The sequence below is a fragment of the Musca vetustissima genome, unplaced genomic scaffold, assembly GCF_032173495.1.
Source record: "Musca vetustissima isolate MV318-11 ecotype Yass unplaced genomic scaffold, APGP_CSIRO_Mvet_v1 utg151401, whole genome shotgun sequence".
Taxonomy (NCBI): domain Eukaryota; kingdom Metazoa; phylum Arthropoda; class Insecta; order Diptera; family Muscidae; genus Musca; species Musca vetustissima.
The window spans coordinates 24,918-49,843 of record NW_026883686.1 but is presented as its reverse complement, the minus strand read 5'-3'; the positions used below and the strand labels follow the sequence as shown (position 1 = coordinate 49,843).

The window sequence follows — 24,926 nt, the reverse complement described above, 5'->3', positions numbered from 1 at the left end:
GGGCTCAAACAAGGCGTGGATTTTTTAAAGAATATTTTTTCAAGGGCTCAAACAAGGCGTGGATTTTTTAAAGAATATTTTTTCAAGGGCTCAAACAAGGCGTGGATTTTGTAAAGAATATTTTTTCAAGGGCTCAAACAAGGCGTGGATTTTTTAAAGAATATTTTTTCAAGGGCTCAAACAAGGCGTGGATTTTTTAAAGAATATTTTTTCAAGGGCTCAAACAAGGCGTGGATTTTTTAAAGAATATTTTTTCAAGGGCTCAAATAAGGCGTGGATTTTTTAAAGAATATTTTTTCAAGGGCTCAAACAAGGCGTTGATTTTTTAAAGAATATTTTTTCAAGGGCTCAAACAAGGCGTGGATTTTTTAAAGAATATTTTTTCAAGGGCTCAAACAAGGCGTGGATTTTTTAAAGAATATTTTTTCAAGGGCTCAAACAAGGCGTGGATTTTTTAAAGAATATTTTTTCAAGGGCTCAAACAAGGCGTGGATTTTTTAAAGAATATTTTTTCAAGGGCTCAAACAAGGCGTGGATTTTTTAAAGAATATTTTTTCAAGGGCTCAAACAAGGCGTGGATTTTTTAAAGAATATTTTTTCAAGGGCTCAAACAAGGCGTGGATTTTTTAAAGAATATTTTTTCAAGGGCTCAAACAAGGCGTGGATTTTTTAAAGAATATTTTTTCAAGGGCTCAAACAAGGCGTGGATTTTTTAAAGAATATTTTTTCAAGGGCTCAAACAAGGCGTGGATTTTTTAAAGAATATTTTTTCAAGGGCTCAAACAAGGCGTGGATTTTTTAAAGAATATTTTTTCAAGGGCTCAAACAAGGCGTGGATTTTTTAAAGAATATTTTTTCAAGGGCTCAAACAAGGCGTGGATTTTTTAAAGAATATTTTTTCAAGGGCTCAAACAAGGCGTGGATTTTTTAAAGAATATTTTTTCAAGGGCTCAAACAAGGCGTGGATTTTTTAAAGAATATTTTTTCAAGGGCTCAAACAAGGCGTGGATTTTTTAAAGAATATTTTTTCAAGGGCTCAAACAAGGCGTGGATTTTTTAAAGAATATTTTTTCAAGGGCTCAAACAAGGCGTGGATTTTTTAAAGAATATTTTTTCAAGGGCTCAAACAAGGCGTGGATTTTTTAAAGAATATTTTTTCAAGGGCTCAAACAAGGCGTGGATTTTTTAAAGAATATTTTTTCAAGGGCTCAAACAAGGCGTGGATTTTTTAAAGAATATTTTTTCAAGGGCTCAAACAAGGCGTGGATTTTTTAAAGAATATTTTTTCAAGGGCTCAAACAAGGCGTGGATTTTTTAAAGAATATTTTTTCAAGGGCTCAAACAAGGCGTGGATTTTTTAAAGAATATTTTTTCAAGGGCTCAAACAAGGCGTGGATTTTTTAAAGAATATTTTTTCAAGGGCTCAAACAAGGCGTGGATTTTTTAAAGAATATTTTTTCAAGGGCTCAAACAAGGCGTGGATTTTTTAAAGAATATTTTTCAAGGGCTCAAACAAGGCGTGGATTTTTTAAAGAATATTTTTTCAAGGGCTCAAACAAGGCGTGGATTTTTTAAAGAATATTTTTTCAAGGGCTCAAACAAGGCGTGGATTTTTTAAAGAATATTTTTTCAAGGGCTCAAACAAGGCGTGGATTTTTTAAAGAATATTTTTTCAAGGGCTCAAACAAGGCGTGGATTTTTTAAAGAATATTTTTTCAAGGGCTCAAACAAGGCGTGGATTTTTTAAAGAATATTTTTTCAAGGGCTCAAACAAGGCGTGGATTTTTTAAAGAATATTTTTTCAAGGGCTCAAACAAGGCGTGGATTTTTTAAAGAATATTTTTTCAAGGGCTCAAACAAGGCGTGGATTTTTTAAAGAATATTTTTTCAAGGGCTCAAACAAGGCGTGGATTTTTTAAAGAATATTTTTTCAAGGGCTCAAACAAGGCGTGGATTTTTTAAAGAATATTTTTTCAAGGGCTCAAACAAGGCGTGGATTTTTTAAAGAATATTTTTTCAAGGGCTCAAACAAGGCGTGGATTTTTTAAAGAATATTTTTTCAAGGGCTCAAACAAGGCGTGGATTTTTTAAAGAATATTTTTTCAAGGGCTCAAACAAGGCGTGGATTTTTTAAAGAATATTTTTTCAAGGGCTCAAACAAGGCGTGGATTTTTTAAAGAATATTTTTTCAAGGGCTCAAACAAGGCGTGGATTTTTTAAAGAATATTTTTTCAAGGGCTCAAACAAGGCGTGGATTTTTTAAAGAATATTTTTTCAAGGGCTCAAACAAGGCGTGGATTTTTTAAAGAATATTTTTTCAAGGGCTCAAACAAGGCGTGGATTTTTTAAAGAATATTTTTTCAAGGGCTCAAACAAGGCGTGGATTTTTTAAAGAATATTTTTTCAAGGGCTCAAACAAGGCGTGGATTTTTTAAAGAATATTTTTTCAAGGGCTCAAACAAGGCGTGGATTTTTTAAAGAATATTTTTTCAAGGGCTCAAACAAGGCGTGGATTTTTTAAAGAATATTTTTTCAAGGGCTCAAACAAGGCGTGGATTTTTTAAAGAATATTTTTTCAAGGGCTCAAACAAGGCGTGGATTTTTTAAAGAATATTTTTTCAAGGGCTCAAACAAGGCGTGGATTTTTTAAAGAATATTTTTTCAAGGGCTCAAACAAGGCGTGGATTTTTTAAAGAATATTTTTTCAAGGGCTCAAACAAGGCGTGGATTTTTTAAAGAATATTTTTTCAAGGGCTCAAACAAGGCGTGGATTTTTTAAAGAATATTTTTTCAAGGGCTCAAACAAGGCGTGGATTTTTTAAAGAATATTTTTTCAAGGGCTCAAACAAGGCGTGGATTTTTTAAAGAATATTTTTTCAAGGGCTCAAACAAGGCGTGGATTTTTTAAAGAATATTTTTTCAAGGGCTCAAACAAGGCGTGGATTTTTTAAAGAATATTTTTTCAAGGGCTCAAACAAGGCGTGGATTTTTTAAAGAATATTTTTTCAAGGGCTCAAACAAGGCGTGGATTTTTTAAAGAATATTTTTTCAAGGGCTCAAACAAGGCGTGGATTTTTTAAAGAATATTTTTTCAAGGGCTCAAACAAGGCGTGGATTTTTTAAAGAATATTTTTTCAAGGGCTCAAACAACGCGTGGATTTTTTTAAGAATATTTTTTCAAGGGCTCAAACAACGCGTGGATTTTTTAAAGAATATTTTTTCAAGGGCTCAAACAAGGCGTGGATTTTTTAAAGAATATTTTTTCAAGGGCTCAAACAAGGCGTGGATTTTTTAAAGAATATTTTTTCAAGGGCTCAAACAAGGCGTGGATTTTTTAAAGAATATTTTTTCAAGGGCTCAAACAAGGCGTGGATTTTTTAAAGAATATTTTTTCAAGGGCTCAAACAAGGCGTGGATTTTTTAAAGAATATTTTTTCACAGGCCCAAACAAGGCGTGGATTTTTTAAAGAATATTTTTTCACAGGCCCAAACAAGGCGTGGATTTTTTAAAGAATATTTTTTCACAGGCCCAAACAAGGCGTGGATTTTTTAAAGAATATTTTTTCACAGGCCCAAACAAGGCGTGGATTTTTTAAAGGATATTTTTTCACAGGCCCAAACAAGGCGTGGATTTTTTAAAGAATATTTTTTCACAGGCCCAAACAAGGCGTGGATTTTTTAAAGAATATTTTTTCACAGGCCCAAACAAGGCGTGGATTTTTTAAAGAATATTTTTTCACAGGCCCAAACAAGGCGTGGATTTTTTAAAGAATATTTTTTCACAGGCCCAAACAAGGCGTGGATTTTTTAAAGAATATTTTTTCACAGGCCCAAACAAGGCGTGGATTTTTTAAAGAATATTTTTTCACAGCCCCAAACAAGGCGTGGATTTTTTAAAGAATATTTTTTCACAGGCCCAAACAAGGCGTGGATTTTTTAAAGAATATTTTTTCACAGGCCCAAACAAGGCGTGGATTTTTTAAAGAATATTTTTTCACAGGCCCAAACAAGGCGTGGATTTTTTAAAGAATATTTTTTCACAGGCCCAAACAAGGCGTGGATTTTTTAAAGAATATTTTTTCACAGGCCCAAACAAGGCGTGGATTTTTTAAAGAATATTTTTTCACAGGCCCAAACAAGGCGTGGATTTTTTAAAGAATATTTTTTCACAGGCCCAAACAAGGCGTGGATTTTTTAAAGAATATTTTTTCACAGGCCCAAACAAGGCGTGGATTTTTTAAAGAATATTTTTTCACAGGCCCAAACAAGGCGTGGATTTTTTAAAGAATATTTTTTCACAGGCCCAAACAAGGCGTGGATTTTTTAAAGAATATTTTTTCACAGGCCCAAACAAGGCGTGGATTTTTTAAAGAATATTTTTTCAAGGGCCAAGATTTCGCGGCAGCAAAAAACATGGTAGTTAGCAGCACCAAGCATCTCGATATACACAAGGCCACCTGGATAACTCCTGATCAAGCAACGAAAAATCAAATTGATCATGTTGTGATAGACGGGAGGCATTCATCCACCAGTGTTTTAGACGTTCGATCGATCCGAGGAGCGAAATTCGATTCGGACCACTACCACCTTGTAGCAGCCAAGGTTCGCACTCGCCTTAATGTTGCAGCAAAGGTGCGATCTAAAACAACACGGAAACTCAACGGCGAAAAGCTGCAAACACAACAGGTAGCCTACTCCGCTCAACTTTAAAGCCATGTCTATGTTCGGCATTCCTGCAAAATTAATACGGCTATGCAGAATAACTTTAAGTGACACAAGGTCAGCAGTTAAAGTCGGAAAGGACCTTTCGGAGCCCTTCAATACCGAAAGAGGATTCAAACAAGGTCACAGTTTGTCATGTGATCTTTTTCACATCAACATCCTGCTGGAAAAGGTCATACGAGACGAAAAAGTGAACAGAAATGGCACTCTGTACACCAAACAACACATGTTACTCGCCTACACCGATGACATCGATAAAGATGTTATATACTTTGGTACCGCCATAAATAAAACGAATGACATCAGTTTTGAAATTTGGAGAAGGATAGTGATGGCCAACCGATGCTACTATGTTCTAAGAAAGCAGTTAAGAAGCAAAGCCACCTCCCGCCAGACCAAACTCACACTTTACAAGACGCTGATACTACCCGTGCTGTTATATGGATCTGTGGGTACTTGCGCAAGCAGATGAGGCAGCTCTTGGTGTGTTTGAGAGAAAAATTCTCCGAAAGATCTATGGGCCGATATGCGTTGACGGTGAATATCGCCGTCGAATGAACCATGAGTTGTACCAGCTATTCTCGGACATCGGCATTGTTAGACGTATTGTGAGAATGGATAAAGATGCCTCAGCCCAGAGAGGCATATAAAAGCAAACCAGCTGATGGTTCACGTAGAAGGGGAAGGCCACGAATACGATGGAAAGACTAAGTCGAAGACAATATTGCCGAAAATGGTCTTTCAAATTGGAAAAACTGCGCAAAAGACCGACGCGCCTGGAAATCTTTTCTAAGCTCGGCTTATGGAACGAAAGTTCTGACACAAGCCAGCTAAGTAAGTATTTTTTTCAAGGGCTCAAACAAGGCGTGGATTTTTAAAGAATATTTTTTCAATTCATTCATTATTTTTTCAGGTCATTGCTGCTGATGTCTTCCACCAGCTTGTGTGTTTTGTCACATAATATATTTTGTGTGTTTTTTTTATTTACTCAAATTTTATAACAATTATGATATATACTTACACTTATTGATTAGCACAATGGTGATAATCAAATCATTTTGTGCGTGTGTGCATTTAATAAACACGCCACCGTAAATGTGACAATATTTATTCAAAACTAATATTGGTGTGGGGTTGATGACTGAACCTACTAAATATTTGCAAATATTTATTTTCTATAAATTAGGTAAATAACAGGCGGTCGACCGACCGACCTACTATCCGAAGCAACGAATGACATACTTTCAAAGCAAGTGTATTGGTGGTAATTTGATATTTTGGTGTCGAAGGGTTTTTAAATATGCGTTTTTAAAATAATGTGTACATTTGTAAAAGGATGACCAGGAACTTGTGTTTTAAATCGAAAAATGATACAGATGACAGAAGACAAATTTTTTACCATGATTTTTTTCAGAATTAAATTTTAAGTCCCAAAAATTTATTTTAGGCGTGGATTTTTTTAAAAAAGTATTTTCTTAAGGTCCCAGCATAGGCGTGGATTTTTTTAAAAAATATTTTCTCAAGGTCCCAGCATAGGCGTGGATTTTTTTTAAAAAATATTTTCTCAAGGTCCCACCATAAGCGTGGGTTAAAAAAAAAAATTTCTCAAGGTCCCAGCATAGATGTGGGTTTAAAAAAAATATTTTCTCAAGGTCCCAGCATAGTGTATTTTGTATTTGAATGTTTAAAAAGAAAAAACAAATAGATAAGATATGGTGGATGGCATGAATGCATTCCATTTTATTCAAGTCGACACGAAAAATTACAGACGACAGTAATATCTATATATCAAATCTGTATATTGATTGATGGTGGGCTGTCTCGGGATAAGTGACTTTAGGTGGTGGGTGGCTATAATTTGTTCATTAATTAAAACAATTTCAGACAATATTCTTGGAAAATATCTCATTAAAAAAGATTATACAGACCGATTAGATGTTCATAAAAAATATTGTATAAAAAGTTTTGGAATTAAAAAAAAAAAATATCAAAAATTTGAAAATATGATAACTTTTGAAAAATGTTACGTATTTCAAAGTCCAACCATATGCTTGGACTTAAAAAAATCGCAACGTAAAATCATAAACGTGGTTGGTCAAGGTCCAACAAACGTATAACATATGGATGGTATGAATGCATTCCATTTAATTGATGTCTACATACGTATACACCAAAAAAAATTACAGACAATATTATCTATTTATCAAGTCTGTATATTGATTAATGGGCTGTCGGGATAAATTACTATAGGGTGTTCTAATTTGATAATAATTAAAATAATTGCAGACAACATTCTTGGAAAATGCCTCATTAACAGATTATACAGATATCGAGGTTCGGGGTGGAAAAAAATATATCAGGATCTGATAGGCTTTGAAAAAATGCTCAAATTTGCTCGTCATAGCAGAAGTTCGTTATATCCAAGGTAAGGCAATATATAGGCTTCGCAGAAAAGGGTGTTCTAATTTGGTCATAATTAAAATAATTTCAGAAAAAATTCTTGGAAAATGTCCCATTAAAAGATTATACAGATATCATACATCATAACCATTGGGCTAATCGAGGATACATAATAAACGAAGGTGTTCTGTATCGATATAATGATGATAAAACCGATGAAGCACAATTTGTTGTTCCTGAGCATGAGCGAGCTAAAAGTTTAAAGGCATATCACAATGGTAGTACTGCTGGACACTATGGTGTGTGGAGAACCATGCAAAGATTATCTAATAGGTATTTCTGGCCAGGTATAAAAGCAAAAATAACAAAATATGCCAAAGGTTGCATCGATATAAATCAACTAATATGAAGCCTGTTGGACTTCATAAGTCCAAAAATAACAAGTTCCAACTAACGCTTTGAAGTTCTAGATGCTGATCTTTTCGGTCCACTGTCTCCAACTGCTGATGGTTATCAGTGGATATTAATATTTCTGTCATAATGCAGGAAATTACATTATCCCTGAATATTCAACCGCAATTTATCCCCAGGGGAATCAAGTTGAAAACAAAAATCGCGATATGAAAATACAAGTGGCTATTCGTGTTCAAGGACATTACAATACTTGGTCCACCCACATAAGTGCTATTAGCTTTGCCATGAATACTACCAAATGTCAATCAATGGGATTTTCCGCCGCATTTCTGACATTTGGAATGGAATTGAGAACATTGGATGACGTACATCACTATTTAAGATCGATAATAGAAAGGGAAAACTTTATTCCTCAAATATCGAAATACATGAGCAATCGATCCAAAATTCTTGAAGATTCCATGGAGTGTGAACAAGAAAGATAAGATGCAAACAAGAAAATATATACCTTCCACAGGAGGTTGCAGTCTCATTTTGGAGCCATTGGAGCCACAGTTTTGGTTACCTCCCATGTGCTAAGCCAAGCGTCAAAGGGAGTAACATCAAGGTTTGTTCCGAAGAGAGACGGACCGTACGTCATAACAAGGGAATTTGGTTCATCGTCCTGTGAAGTAGCTTCTCCTGAAAATATGAGCATTCCACTTGATACATATCATGCGCCAAGGCTTATTATAATAGGCGTGGATTTTTTCTTTATAAAAGAAAAAATGTTTATAAAAAGTGGAAGTTTTGATGGTCCTGGAAAACAGATTTCTATTTTAATCACACGCTCCTTTAGATTTTGAAAACATATTTATTTAACATTCGACCTCAGAAAAATGATTAACCCGGTAATAATTTCTAACGTAAATGTCGTTTAACTTTTAAAATTTAATAGCAATAGATTAACAACTAACATTTTAAATCTGACAACACCACCACGTACCAACAAGCTGTGTTCAGTAAGCATTTGTGTTGTGTGGCTATTTTTTCGTATATGGCAATGCTGTGTTAAAATGAGTTGCGTTTAGTTCCTATTAGTAAAATAACGGAATGTTATTTTACTACGATAGCAAATTTTTGAAAAAAATTATTCTTAAAAAAATCCAAGTATTGTTTAGCTTTTTAAAAGATGTACGACTTAGATAGGCCCTGGAAAAATCTTGAGCCTTTGAACAATTATGGTTTGTTCCCGTACTACAAGAATCTACTACTTTTTACTACGATAACAAATTTTCCTTTATTATATCGAAGAAAATAATAAAATCGAGTAGTCTTTAAAAATATCTTTTTAAATAAGCCCTGAAAAATATTGATCCTTTGAACAAATATTTTTTAAAAAATCCACGCCGTGTTTGGGCCTTGAAAAAATATTCTTTAAAAAATTTACGCCTTAGATAGGCCCTGAATAATATTCGTCAAAAAAATGCACGCCTTGTTTAGGCCTTGAAAAAATATTCTTTAAAAAATTTACGCCTTAGATAGGCCCTGAATAATATTCGTCATAAAAATGCACGCCTTATTCGATAAAAAATTCACGCCTTAGATAGGCCTGAAAATTATTCTTTAAAATAATTCACGCCTTAGGGACTTGAATAAATACTCTTTAAAAAGTCCACGCCTTGTTTGGACCTCGAAAGAATACTCTTTAAAAAGCCCTCGCCTTGTTTGGGCCTCGAAAGAATACTCTTTAAAAAGCCCACGTCTTGTTTGGGCCTCGAAAGAATACTCTTTAAAAAGTCCACGCCTTATTTGGGCCTCGAAAGAATACTCTTTAAGAAGTCCACGCCTTGTTTGGGCCTCGAAAGAATACTCTTTAAAAAGTCCACGCCTTGTTTGGGCCTCGAAGAATTCTCTTTAAAAAGTCCACGCCTTGTTTGGGCCTCGAAAGAATACTCTTTAAGAAGTCCAAGCCTTTTTTGGGCCTCGAAAGAATACTCTTTAAAAAGTCCACGCCTTGTTTGGGCCTCGAAAGAATACTCTTTAAGAAGTCCACGCCTTTTTTGGGCCTCGAAAGAATACTCTTTAAAAAGTCCACGCCTTGTTTGGGCCTCGAAAGAATACTCTTTAAAAAATGCACGCCTTGTTTGGACCCTTGAAAAATATTCTTTAAAAACTTCACGCCTTGTATGGTCCTTTGGAAAAATATACAATACAAAAATATTCATTTTTATTAAATAGGAATGGTTTACACTTTATTCGCTTATTAATTTTCACTTTTTATATTTTTTGGTATTTGAAACAATGTTTTTTGACTAATTCTCATTTAATCACAATACAAAAACAAAATAAAAACTTTAAAAAATATCTAAATGACACTTTAATTTGAAATTCAATAGATTTTCATTTCTTCTTTTTTGGATGATTCGAATTTTATGACTTTATATTTTATGGCTTAATTAAACTTAAGACAATCTCTAGGGATACGATTTGATTTGTTTTCCATTTTCATAAAAAAACAAATCAAATTAATATGCAAAAGTCTGGTTGGCTACAACGAAAATCCCTAAAAAACAAAATTGTTTAACAAGTATAGAAGTTGATGTGCTGCTACGTGGCGTGGTGGTGGTGTTTAATCCTTTGATGGCATAACCTTCAAACGTTCAAAGGCCTGCTTCTCCAAGGTCTGGCGGTGATCGGGATGAGCAATTTGAATAAGTTCATAAGCACGTTGACGCATATTCTTGCCAAACAGTGAGGCAATGCCGTGTTCGGTGACAACATAGTGGACATGGGCACGAGAGGTGACAACACCGGCACCTAGGATAATAAAATAAATTTTTTTGAAATTTATTTTCAAAAATCAAATTATATTTTGTGAATTTACCTGGCTTGAGAATGGGCACAATTTTGCTTTCACCCTTGTTGGTAACGGAGGGCATGGCAATGATTGGTACACCCTTGCCGTCGACACCTTCAGCGGCACCACGAATGAAATCGACCTGGCCACCAAAGCCAGAGAAGAAACGTGTACCAATGGAATCGGAACACACTTGACCAGTCAAATCGACTTCAATGCAGGAGTTAATGGCAGTCATGCGGGGTTGTTGTTTGATTACGCTGGTATTGTTGACATAATCGATGGCATACATTTCTGAAAAAAATAAGGAAACAAAATGTTGTTTTAATGGAATGAACCGAAATTTCGTAAAGATTTGCTGTAGCTAATACTTACCAATGAAGGGATTATCATTGACAAAGTCATACAAAGCTTGATTACCAATCAAGAAGGAACCCACAATGCGACCTTGGTGCATTTTCTTCATGCGATTGGTAACGGCACCGGCCTTAACCAAATCGACAACACCGTTGGCAAACATTTCCGAATGGATACCCAAATCCTTGTGATTGTGCAAGGCATTCAAGACAGCATCGGGAATGTTACCGATACCCATTTGCAAGGTGGCACCATCATGGACCAAATTCTCGGCAATCAATTTACCAATTTTGGCCTCAACTTCGCTGGGACCCTTGCCGCCATGTTGAGGTAGGGGTACATCGATTTCAGTCATATAATCGAAATGGGATGAATGGATAGCGGCATCACCAAAGGTACGAGGCATTTGTTTGTTGACTTGGGCTGCAACAAAAACAAAGGGATTAATATTTCTCTTTAAAAAAGTGAGAGATATTTTTTCCTTACCAACAATTTTCTTGGAGTGCAACAAAGCAGCTCTAACACAATCCACACTGGTACCCAACGAACAGAAACCATGACGATCGGGTGGTGAAACATGGATCAAGGCAACATCGGGTTGTACAATTTTCTTATAGAACAATTGTGGAATTTCATGCAAGAAAATCGAAAAGTTATCGCCACGACCTTCGGCAACGGCTTTACGTACATTGCCGCCCATAAAGAAGGAGTTCGAGCGGAAAATCTTATCATTGCCGGGTTCAGTGTAGGCAGCTGGACCTTCGGTGTGCATGTGACAGACAGTGACATCTTTTAGGTTACTCGATTTGCCATGTTCAACCATGGCATTGATGAGAGTGATGGGAGTGGCAGCAGCGCCCGAACAGAAGACAACATCACCTGCAGAAACAAAACAAAGAAAAAAATTAATAAAATGAAATAGAAAGAAAAAGTGAAAATGATTAGCCATGAAAAAGAAAATGAATACACATTAATTTTCTTTCACTGAATGCAGTCCAAGAAAAAGGAAAAAAAATCGGATATTCTTGCACTTGGCTACTTGCATTGATGCATTCAGTTTGAAAAAATATATATGTGTGTTTGTATGTTATATTATGTGTGTCTGTTTATTATGTTGTTGTTGTTGCACTGATAAGCCGCGAGCAGATTTTATGTAAAACAAATCAAATGCAAAGAAACCACCTTGAACTGTTTTTTTTTTTTTATTATTTTTTCTTTCATTATTTTTCATTTCGAAATGTGTATTAAAGCTATAGTGAATTTTAATGCCTGCCTTTGTGCTTGGCAACACATCTGTTTTTTGTTTGTTTTTGGAAATGCAACTGCTAATAGCTTAATTGGTTATTTTTAAATAGATAGAAACAGATTAATATTTGTCAGAACACACTCATTTTTTTAAACAATGTTTTCAATTGAAAATTTTAAAAATGCATTTTTGCAACATTGTTTTCCAATTAGGAAATGCAAAAATATTAGGTTGGGGAAAAATGAAATCCATTATTTTTATATGAACTGTAGGATTTTATTTATCATGCTTCGTAATGTTCGAAATATACACCATTTTGTTGTATGATTTGTTGCCATTTTAAAGGTAACTTCATAATACCTCCAAAATAGACGTCCTGCTCTCTATTTGCAAAAAACTCTAATAGTCGATTTTCACAATACTCCCTAGATAACAATTTTTTATCATTAAAGAAATTTTGCGATGCAAGAAAAAGATGATAATCGCTTGGTGCGGATGCATTAACACTTCCCAACCAAGCTTCCAAAGTTTCTGGCGAGTCACTGTAGATGTATGTGGCCTAGCATTGTCCTGGTAGCACACGACACCTCTACAATTGGCTAATTCTGGACGTTTGTGGTCAATTGCTCTTTTCAAACGGTCCAGTTGTTGAGAGTAGAGATCAGAATTTAACGAAATTCGGACTATCCTATTTTTCTGTTAATTAGTGTGGTACCCAAACATGGAGCTTATTTTTGAATCCAGCTTTTAAAACAGTTTTATGGTCGATTTTTAGCTCCTGGGCGATGTTACGACTGCTAACTTCGACTATTTTTCCGATTTTATTGACATTTCCCTGAACCTGAACTTTTCGAATTTTACTAAATCGATTTTTTAACGAATAAAAAAGACGTTAAGATCTTTCCTCCGGGCCTTATGCGTGGTTTGATTGAGTCATCAATTGCTAGATCTGTTGATTGAGATCCTCTTCTAGGTGTCCTGGTACCCAACACAGCCGATAGCTGTAAGTAAGTTCTTCCAAAACTGTTCTACACTTGAGGACGGCCTCAGATTTGATGTAACAGGATTTAATGGCTTTAAGAGCCGCTTGAATATCCACAAAGATAGTGACCGGTTCAACGATCTATGCATCCATACTTTTTATCAATTTCGCTGCCTCCCAAATAGCGAAAATTTCAGCTTGGAAAACACTACAGTTGCTATCCAGTTTGTAGGTAAGCTCAAGGCCTATCCTTTCACAGTAGATACCAGCCCCTGTAACTTCTTACATCTTGGATCCGTCTGTATAAAAGCCAAACCGTCCAGAGGAAGGTTGCTACGGTTTCAGTCGTCTCTACTAGTGATATCGACATCTATATCTCAGGATTGGTGATATATAGTCGCTTAGTTTTACGCGTTTGTCCAGAATGGTGGTAACAGAATGAGTGGATTGAAGGGTCCCATCTTCTGACATTATCTAGGGGTTTTGTAAAAGTATTACGATTTGCAAAGTTTGGATCAAATCGGACTTTGCATTCGCTTAATATTGGATTTATAAAAATTTAAAATTTTGACCCTTTGTGGGGGAGGTACTAGAACTAGAATGCGCAATAAGTCCCACCATCCAACAATTTACAGGCTTGGTAAAAATATTGTGCAGTTTTAGTTTAAATCGGATAGTCCTTTGGAACATTTTGTAGGGGAGATACCAGAAGGATTGGACGATATACTTCATCTTTTGATCTATGTTTGAAATCGGTTACTTCCTTCTAGAGTTATCGTACACACCAGCCAGCCAAACGGACGGACATTTGTAAATCAACTCAAAATAGTCTGAAACGTATTTTGACTAAAGAAAACCAATACTTCGATGAGGCACATTTTTGACGTAGCATAAAAATATTTCAGTAGGCTTGTGCTGGAGCATCCTCATCCATTCTCACAACATGACCTAGGCAACATAGTCGCCTTATATTCACAAAAATAGGGTATTTGGTTTGAGTTGCGAAAACAATACGGTTTACATCGCCATGAATGCAGAGAAGGTAGGAACCTCTATAGTAGCAAAAAAATAACATCATTTGATGCTTCGTAGAATATTTTACTCCAAGAGCCCGAAATGCCATATTACCAACCATTACGGTTAGGGTCTTCATCATGGTATAACAATAGAAGGTAACAGCAAGTGTTGTTGTACAACAAACGATACAACAACCACATAGAAATTTGTTTTTGTAAGTTATACTAGTGTCAACGTTATTTGACAGAAAAATGTAAACAAACAAATAAATTATATTTATTTTGAAAATGAAATATTTTTGAATCCTCAAAATAAAATTTGAAAAACATGAATGAAAATCTATAAAATTTATATTTCTATCGCCTCCACAACTTTCCTATAATTGAGCCATTGCCACTTATATGTGTAACACATATAAAAATGCAGGGAATTGGGAGTTATTCAATGAATAACGATTTGCTTCCTCAAAGTTTCCCAGCAGGCAGATTGAACCATGGGTCTTCATAATGCCTAAAATTATTGGGGACATGTTATAAGGAGATTATGTCGGTGTACATTGCCCACTTATACCTACTTCGGTTGGCAAATTCACCTAGGGACAACGATCATGGATTTATGTCTAGATATGTTGAAATAAATTGCATTGAAATTGAAATACTTAAAATATGTATATGTATGCTTGTATATGAACGCGACATAGTAAGAAACCGTAATGCCAATTTTAAGTCTCCTCCGTTGAATAATGCGGCTAAATCTTGTAAAATATCAAAAATTAGATGGTATCGTTTGAAGAATCTCAAAAGTTAATTTATCAATTATAGTTTTTGCCAATATATAGATTCCACACCCTCCATCTTCAAGTACTTATAAATACCCCTTGTGTATATATGTATGTGCGCACAAATTTGGCAAGCTATTCATATTGCGTAGATGAATATTTTCAAAAAAAAAACTTATTTTTAGATCAATTAAATGGAAACATGGACAAACGTCATATAGTGTTTAGGAATCTGTATGACAAATATGTACTATGACGAAGGATGGAAAAATACCGTATTCCAATATGTTTATATGAAAACTAAAAAATTATGTTTTGTTTTGAAAAAAATTATAGGCTATGTGTTAGAAATGCCTCATATTTTAGAAATATTTCATAAGTTACACGGTAGCGTTGTAAATTTTAAATAGTACATTAATATAAAAAAGACAAAAATCGAATACTTTTAAAATCTTTCAGGTTTTGAAACAGAGCAACAATTCTATTACATTTTTTTTGAGGTTTAATAGATTGATGGCGGTGATTAACACCAAACCCTAGGTAAGTTTAACAGGACACCTGATACTTTTTATAAATACATTCCAGAATGCGTACACACCAGAGTTTTATAGATACATTTTTTTTTCTTTTTTCTTTATAAATTTGAAAAAGAAATATTTGTTTGTGCGGTTCATAGTCATATAATACTCTTTAATTGAAATTGAATAAAATGCAAAATGTCTTCCTGCTATTCTATATTTATTATATTTGTTTTATATTTCTATTAAAGTCATTCGAGATTTTACTTATTGATATATTTTATTAGCGACATACATACATTTTCAACATGCTATCATTGCGATGATGATGAGTATGACTTCAAAATGGACCTTTGAACATAAAAAAAATAAATGAATAACATCGAACTTTGTCTGAACAGTTATCAGTTTTAATAGAAAGCAAAAATAAATATATGTATATGAAACATGTACAAACAAACAAAGGTTGAAATCCGAAAAATTGAATGAATAAATTCTCGTATGATTTATATCAAAAATAATTTTAAACAAAGAACGCCCGACAAATTCCAAATTCACTGCAATTAAGTCTTATCTATTTGAATGGTGCTAAATTCTTGTAGGTATTTTGTTATTTTAATAAATATATGTATGTCATGTGAATGTTCCAAAAAAAGTGCCTGTCTGGAAACGCTGCTATCAGACAAACGTACGAAAAAATAACAAAAATTAAGTACTTGTATACTGACAAAATAAACAATGCGAATAAATGTTTTGATAATTTTAATTAACAAAATTTTGGATACTCTGTTCGTTTCATATAAGATTTACAATATCGATGTTCACATTTCAGATTCATTACAAGGTGCACAATATGCATCAAATCAGACATTTTTTCAAAAATTTTACACTTTGTGGGAGTGGGTACAAGACGTGGACCAATGGGTTCCATTTTCGGACAGGAACTAGGTAAAGATAATAGAGGTTGTGCAAAGTTTGGTTCAAATCGAATTGTCCGCTCCTATGACATTATAAAATTTGTTTTCAGCTTAATTTTGAGTATTCATAGAGGAAACCGATATTCCTCATCTTCGAACTTAATTTAAGTTTGAAAAACTAACGGATTTCCGAAACGGACATTCCATGTATAAAAAAATTTTTAAATTGTTGCCCCTTTGTGGTGGTCCAATAGGGAAAAGGGGTCAACAAGAAGATACTGCTGGCTAAAATGAATACCACACAGCGATCGGCCCCGATCCTGACAACTGGAGCGCTAAAAAGCACACACAAACAGCCTTGAATGCAATCTTGAATCTCCAAGCACTTGATTCTCTGGTTAAATTCCAGGCTGAGGATGCGGGAAACGGATGCCTGGAAGTCGCTGAATTTTGACGACGCTGGTATCCTTTACACGCCGTCAGTTTGCGACTTTTTGGAGGGAAGTACTCACATCAGTGATTATACTCCCTCTCACAACAACTTTAACGACATCAGATTAGTTTCTTAGTAGTGAATCCTGGACTAGTGGCCGTTTACCTCTGACCGTTGTTTCGATATTTACATATGGGTCGAAGATGAAGGAAGGTACTGGTGCAGGCGTTTACTGCAAGGAACTAGCAACCTATAACTCATATAAACTTAACGATCTTTGCAGCATTTTTCAAGCAGAAATCCTGGCAATCACGAAAGGGGCTGAGATAGTCAAAACACTTACTGCGGATAGCATAGGATCGGTGACTATATGTGTCGATAATCATGCGGCCCTTAAGGCATTAAAGTCGTTCACTATTAATTCAAAAGCGGTTCGTGATTGCAAGGATACTCTTCATGATAAACGACGGATGGTTAAACCAGTGAGCTGAGCAACTTCCACGAAAATCTAACATTCTGTGGTACTACAGTTTGCACCCTCTTGACGGACTAGAGGTCAACAAATATTACTAATATTCAGTAAAGCTCTTCTAATTACTTGTCCCGACTCCCTTCACAAAAAACAAAAAATTATGTTTTCGCTCCACTTCATCCCACAATTGCGGCCTGTGGATCGACCAGAAAATCAGACAAAAATAAAGTTTTTGGTCTATTTCATCCTCTAAATATTAACCGATCTTTACCATAAACAATAGGGGTCTTCATTGGCCAGAACCCCTCTTGACGGACTAGAGGTCAACAAATATTACTAATATTCAGTAATACTCTTATAATTACTTGTCCCGATTCCCTTCACAAAAAACAAAAAAAATTATGTTTTCGGTCCACTTCATCCCACAATTGCGGCCTATGCCCTGTCGACATAGTTGTGTAGGGTATAGTTATGTTGAGTTCAACATAGAAGGAAATGAGACGAGACGACGAGCTTGCTCGAGCGGTTTCACAGTTGTCGAATCTACCGATTGAAGGATTTGTACCACCGCCCATTGGGTACTTTAGTGGCAAAATTCGTTTGAGATACTGCAAGGTAGTCGGAAACGGATGACCATCCGAACATGGATTCAGGATTTCGAAAACCATCTGGCCAAACTTCCATCTTTCCCCTTTTCCACTTTCTCTTCTGCTTTCTTCTTAGGTACCAAGGATGAGAACAATGGACAAATGTCTCTGAGTGAACGGATTTAAACGGTAGCCTAACCTAACCTATCGTTGTTCCCAGTACAACCAATTGGTTATCTAAATGGGGAACAAAAACTTAACCAATAGTGAAATTTGCACTATAAGTTTGAAGCTGCATTAACGACTTCCCAATTGGGTCCAACAATTATGAAGAAATCAACACTATCGCTGTTCCCAATACAACCAATAATCACCAAAATGGGGACGAAAATCCAACCAGTGGAGATATCTGTTAAAGAGATTCTGAAGCAGGACAATGGATTCCTCCTAATAGCTAGTAAGCGTCATTGCTAAATCTGATCCACATTAATGCATCAGCGATTCTCTTTACTTGTCGATAGTTATCTGAAGAACCTCTCCGATGACTCTTTACAAATATAAATATAAACAAATTGAATTGACTTAATTAAATGAACATCGAACAGCAGCTGAAGGTAATAATTTTTTTTTTCGAAAAAAGTTTATGTAAATATTTGCAAAAAATTGCATTGTCTGGCCGTATATATATATTTATACAATGTGTGAGTGTGCACAACTGCTGTTTTTGTTGTTATTATACAATGCTAATTGTTAATGCAAAATTAAAGAGACTTGTTAGTATAATTAACATTTATTTGCAAGTTTGCAATGAAAAAATGCACGTGAAGAAAATCCACTCACATATAAAAAATATATATGTGAACATATGTATTTAATTACATATATCAACAAATTAGTGGGATGAAATAGTGTTAATATGAAGTACATATATAATTGGTTATAGAGATATGCTATTAAGATATTCGCAAAAGCACAAATTATGTTTGAAGTGTTGATAAGAAAAAATCGGTTATTTGGTGACGAACATAAAGAGAATGACAATTTGTGGAATAAACGAATAAATCGATAAGCAAATGGGTTGGGTGGTTCTGAGAAAATTTCTATTGGTTATCATATGAATTTTTGGAGTGGTATAAATCCATATTTGATTAATTTTGCAAATAATCATGCATAAAATCTGTCTCACATACAATTTTTATAGGAAACTATTTTTGGGAGGGTGGTTCCCTTGGAATCTGCTTGTGGTCCCCAATTATCACATCATTACTAGCATTATGTATTATCTACACATTGCCCCTTGTGATCTATTGTCATATCTATTTGACGTCGTTTTTTGTATTATCTCTGAACGAAACTATATATGCACACACAAACAACAATCTGAAATACGTAACGAGGAAAAAAATTGTCGTGATTTTTGTTTTCTGTTGTGGCAGCAAGTTGGTAGCGCCTATCAAAGTTAATTTGTTGATTAATAAGTAAACTAGGCACCCTGAACACAAACACGAGAGGGTGGCGTCAGCAGGAGCTCTATGTCTTTTTTATTATATGTCACAGTTGTTTTTGTTGTTTTTGCATATGCTTTTATCTCTCTATATTTATATATACGTAACAATAGAATGAAGAAAAAACAAACTAGACTGAATACAACCTACTGCCCTCACTTCAATATGCCCCTGCTGCAGCAGCACAACACACACTTTTTTATTATTGACCACTTGACTTTATTTGTTGATATTGAAATTAGCATATTGATTTCAATACCAGTTATTATCTATAAAACAATATTGAGGAATATCGAGCAGTATTTTCAGTATGACAAATATTTAGGAAAAAGACGGTCAACTATGTTCTGGAAAATTAAAGAAAAAAAAAGAAATTTTATAGATAAGATATGCTAGTTAACAATTATGATATAATTAGTATTAAATAAGAATTCACGAGCGAATGACTTAGGAAAGTATTTGTTTGAAATAATTTGCTGGGAAATTGGAAAGAATGAATAGGTTTACCATTTAATGCCTATGTCATCCTATGACTTATGTAAATAGTGGCCCAATAGAACTCATCTGTGGATATAATGTAATGGTAAAAATATAAAAAATATCCAATCAATAAATCAAATCCGATATCTATTCGCTTCATATAAAATAGGCATGCTTTCAAAATGACACATGGCGGGGTGGTACCAGAAGGAGGTGGGTATCTTCGGACCCAATTAAGGTTTAATAAAAATATTCACATATGTATTGTTTAGATCAAATTGAATAATCAATTAGCTTTATATTAAAAATTAAACGTTTTCAAATTTTTGATCCTCTTTGGAGAAGGTATTAGAAGAAATATACGGAAAGGTCCTTTCCTCCCATTTGAAGTAGGGTATGATATTGACTTTGTAAACATATCAGGTTGTACAAAATTAATTCGCATGATATAAAAAACTTCATTTTCAATAATATGTTCTGGAAGTACAAGAAGAAGTGGACCGATATCCAAGAAAACACGAAAAAAGTTTCAGTCGGCCTTGTCGACAGATCTTTACCGCCAGTTTATGGTTTGCGGAGGCCAACGGAATTACTACACACTATTTTCATAAATTTGCCATTGACAGTATTCAGCTTTCCAAACATGATTTGGGTTTGATAAATATATCCAACGTTCCATTCGTTTGATATAGAATTAATAAATTTTCAAAATGTTGACATTTTGTGGGGGAGGTACTAGAAGGAATGGACTGATGGGTTCCATCTTCGGACTTGATTTAGCAAAGGTAAAAATATTGTGATATGAAAAGTTTGTACCAAATCGAGCATTCCATTCGAAGGGGTAGACCGATGGGTTCCATCTTCGGACTTAAGCTAGGATTGGTAAAAATATTACGATGCGTAAAGTTTGTGTCAATTCACTTAATACTGGGGAATATCATCTTCGAACTTGATTTACATTTGGAAGACATATCGAGCCATATTCGCCAAAAAAACGTAACCCTCAATTTGAAATTTTATAGGAGAAGGTTTTTTCATAAATTCAGATTTAGTTTCGTTACAAACTAGTTTTGTTTCAAACTATAATTCTAAATTTCAAAATAATAGCTTTATTAAATCTGAATTTATTAAAACAAAACCTTCTCCTGTAAAATTTCAAATTGAGGGTTACGTTTTTTTGGCGAATATGGATCGATATTACGATGAGCAAATTTTGGATGAAATCGGTTATCCTTTCGATAGTAACCAGGGGGTCTAAAACCAATATAGCCTCATTAGCCATAAGCCATGACTTCAACGACCCATGACTTCAACGACTCTTCATGTCGAAATAAAGGTTGTTACCGTACGCCAGGATAACATCACGACTTCCGTGGCAGTAAACTCAACATATATAGTTTACCTGGATGTAGATATGCCCGCATATAATTTTCAATGTTAATTTATTTCGTAGAGAGAAAAAAAAATAATTTCCAATTTTTTGGGTTCAAATATTCAATTAATCGTAATATTTTTCAAATTTTCGTTTATTATATCGGATGGGGATTTAAAATTTCTCGTCTAGGCAGTTTGGAAAATTCGAAATTTTATATTCTAGTTTTACTTTAACTATAGGTTAGGTTAAGGCATGTACGGCTGCCGTTTACAGCCGTTCTCTAAGATATATTTGTCCATTGTGCTCATCCTTGATACTTGAAAAGAATGTGGAAAAGAGGAAAGATAGTGGAAATTTATAGAGTGTAGAAAACCTAACAAAGCTTAGGATATGCATACCGGATCTAGCATACCGGAATAGACACCAAGCTATTTCGGTATGCTAGATCCGAATGCTAGATCGGTATGCTAGATTAAATCTGAATTTATTAAAACAAAACCTTCTCCTGTAAAATTTCAAATTGAGGGTTACGTTTTTTTGGCGAATATGGCTCGATATTACGATGAGCAAATTTTGGATGAAATCGGTTATCCTTTCGATAGTAACCAGGGGGTCTAAAACCAATATAGCCTCATTAGCCATAAGCCATGACTTCAACGACCCATGACTTCAACGACTCTTCATGCCGAAATAAAGGTTGTTACCGTACGCCAGGATAACATCACGACTTCCGTGGCAGTAAACTCAACATATATAGTTTACCTGGATGTAGATATGCCCGCATATAATTTTCAATGTTAATTTATTTCGTAGAGAGAAAAAAAATAATTTCCAATTTGTTGGGTTCAAATATTCAATTAATCGTAATATTTTTCAAATTTTCGTTTATTATATCGGATGGGGATTTAAAATTTCTCGTCTAGGCAGTTTGGAAAATTCGAAATTTTATATTCTAGTTTTACTTTAACTATAGGTTAGGTTAAGGCATGTACGGCTGCCGTTTACAGCCGTTCTCTAAGATATATTTGTCCATTGTGCTCATCCTTGATACTTGAAAAGAATGTGGAAAAGAGGAAAGATAGTGGAAATTTATAGAGTGTAGAAAACCTAACAAAGCTTAGGATATGCATACCGGATCTAGCATACCGGAATAGACACCAAGCTATTTCGGTATGCTAGATCCGAATGCTAGATTATCAATGGTCAACAGGATCTGTTGACCATATGTTGCCGATTGTCTCGCAGTAGCTCATACGGATTTTTCCAATAAAGGTTATATAGATCCCACAATCGATAGATTGGAGGAGCAAGCAAGCTCATCGGCTATCGCATTCCCTACTATGTTGCTAAGTTATGTTCCTTTAACTACTGACTTTTTTTTCAGGTGATTGGGAAAGGTGGCTACACAAATAACAAATTCGGTTTAATTATAGGTCCGGTCAAGTGTACCGAATTTTTTATTGGTGTATTTAAATTTTTAACATCTCTAAAGAGTCGTTAATCCGTGATCGTAAGCGGTATATTTAGAGGAAAACACGAATTTAATTTGAAAGTATATCTTAGAAATCAGCAACCCAGGGATAAATGTGGTAAACATTTTAAAACTATCCACAATCGGTGTACATAAATTTGACTTTTTTCATTATCTAATCCGAAATATCGGTTGTGGAAACTTCATGTTCCAAACTATCGACTTTCGGTACTAATGTGTTAAAAAGTGTAATTTCTTACATTATTAATTTGAGCCACGGTTAAATCCTGTAAAAAAATCAACATTTTGTCAAATATTAATTTGCAATGTTTTCAAATACAGATTAATAAACCAATTAAGCCAATTCCGTCTTTTATTAATGCATTCCTTATAGTTGACTTGGTCCCATTTTCGAGTCCGAGTTGTTAAAAAATCGGCTTGAAGTACTAAAGAGTTGCACCTAACCTTAGAATCAAAATATATGTTCCTCTTTTTACTTATTTTCCGGGGGTAAATATTAAGTAAATAACTTGCAATTTTTACATTATGAATTTGAGAAAATATTACTAAATTATGACAAGCATTCATTTGCAAAAAAAAAAAAAAAAAAAAAAAATCGAATAAAATTTGATCATATCTAACCAATTAAAGTAATCACACCTTTTGTCAAATCATTCGCTATAGTTGAATAGTTCCCATTTTCGACATTTCGGACATAAAAAATACTGTTTCTAATATATTTTCGTTCTGTGGGAGGAAAATAATCTTCCCTGCAAAAATATAAAAAAAATATGACAAATATTAATTTGCAATAATTTCGAATAAAAATTGATGATATATGCCTTCTGACAAAGCATTCGCTATAGTTGAATAGTTCCCATTTCCGAGATATCGGACATAGGGGTTTAAAAAATCGACATTCATTCATTAATGAGTTCCTGTTTCTAATATCTTTTCGTTCTGTGGGAGAATAATAATCTTCTCTGCAAAAAAATACAAAATTATGACAAGTATTAATATCCAATGATTTTGAATAAAAATCGATCAAATCTAACCAATTGAAGTAATTTCGTCATTTATCCATGCATTCACTATTGTAGGGAATTGGAAATTCTGCACAAACAAAATAATTTTGTTATCATTTTGTTTTCGCTGGCAAGTAAATTGGCTGGCTGTTGTTGTTCATTCAAATCACATATTAAATGACCAGAGAACTAATTTATTTTGCTTTCATTTCCCTCTACTGCTGGCAGTGTTGCTGCTGCTCTGCTGGATGATGGCCCCGGCCTGTCACTCAATTTACTGTGCTTTCTTTTTTTCTATTTACATATTTTGTTATTGTATTAATACTGCGAATGTGTGTTCTGGAAGGGGAATGTATTCCTCTCCCTCTTCTCCTTTAATCATTTTACAAAATTTTCTTTGCATTAATTGATTTCCAAAATTGTTCAAAAAAGGCATCTTAATTTGATGAAATATTGCTTGGCATTTTATGACGTAAGGATAAAGGCGGGCTAAATTTGTGACATCTATCAAAAAACAACAATTACACTGTTTGACGGCTGTCAACAAAAGTTCTTCTTATCTCTTCTTGAGATAGCAAAAGAGAGTGCATTATGAGTGTGTGTAATCAATGTACTTAAAGTGCCAATACGTCTTTTCATTGTCGCCTTTAAATAATTTCTTTGCTTTAAAAAATATTTTAATAAATTACCGTTAGTTACAAAAAAAAAATATATAAAAATTTAATAGAAAATAAATTCCTCTAAAAGGAAAAGTTACATAACCGCAAGTAATTTGCTGGCACCGACATAATATTCGCCAATATTCATTCTACCATTGACCTTCCCCACACACTCTCTTCTCCATGATTTAGTTTTTTTTTTTCAGTTATATGGAGAAATTAGATTTTATTAATAAACGTCGCCGTCTCTCAGCTCACTTATGCAACACACAGAGTACAACAACTAACACACACACATCCAAATGATTAAATTGTCAAAAATCAAATGATAGATCGGAATAAATAAAAAAGTTATTGCTACAACTTACCGGATTTAATGCATTTAACAGCTTCTTCGGGTGTTCCATTTGGTGGAACACGATTCAATGGATGCGAAATTTCATTGGCATAAGTATAGAAGCTGTTATTAAGGGCAGCTAACATTAATTTTGGCTGCTTTCCAGCACCGACAACACGTCTCAAGTTTTTTGTTAACATTGAAGCCATGTTTGTTGTTGTTACTATTCCTAAAAATTTATATTTTTCTAATCAGAACTTTGTAGAAGGTAAAACAAAAAAAAATAGAATTGGAATTTTTTTTTCAAGCAATAAAATTTGCCCGTTTTATTATTTTTTATTGTGTTGTTATTTTTTTCTTCCAATTGTTGTTGCTACAAATACTACTAACCG

The 24,926-nt window shown here is 34.3% G+C and overlaps 1 protein-coding gene across 1 annotated transcript; it reads right to left on the bottom strand.

Moving 5' to 3' along the window:
* Positions 1-10,146: 10,146 nt before the first annotated feature.
* LOC133330673 (4-hydroxybutyrate coenzyme A transferase) lies at positions 10,147-24,759 on the bottom strand. The gene is made up of 5 exons (XM_061539084.1): positions 24,566-24,759; positions 11,219-11,611; positions 10,751-11,155; positions 10,403-10,669; positions 10,147-10,335 (listed from the first exon to the last, which is right to left on the bottom strand). Exons 1-5 carry the CDS (start codon positions 24,741-24,743, stop codon positions 10,148-10,150), a joined length of 1,431 nt encoding a protein of 476 aa, XP_061395068.1. The 5' UTR covers positions 24,744-24,759; the 3' UTR covers position 10,147.
* Between the last annotated feature and the right edge of the window lie 167 nt (positions 24,760-24,926).

What these genes read in the sequence shown, in the direction of transcription:
- LOC133330673 (XM_061539084.1), bottom strand. Translation starts at nt 24,743, where the DNA reads ATGGCTTCAATGTTAACAAAAAACTTGAGACGTGTTGTCGGTGCTGGA. An exon ending in TGTTAAATGCATTAAATCCG is followed by an intron (nt 11,612 to 24,565) that starts GTAAGTTGTAGC and finishes TTGTTTCTGCAG; the next exon opens with GTGATGTTGTCTTCTGTTCG. An exon ending in TGTGCCCATTCTCAAGCCAG is followed by an intron (nt 10,336 to 10,402) that starts GTAAATTCACAA and finishes TTATTATCCTAG; the next exon opens with GTGCCGGTGTTGTCACCTCT.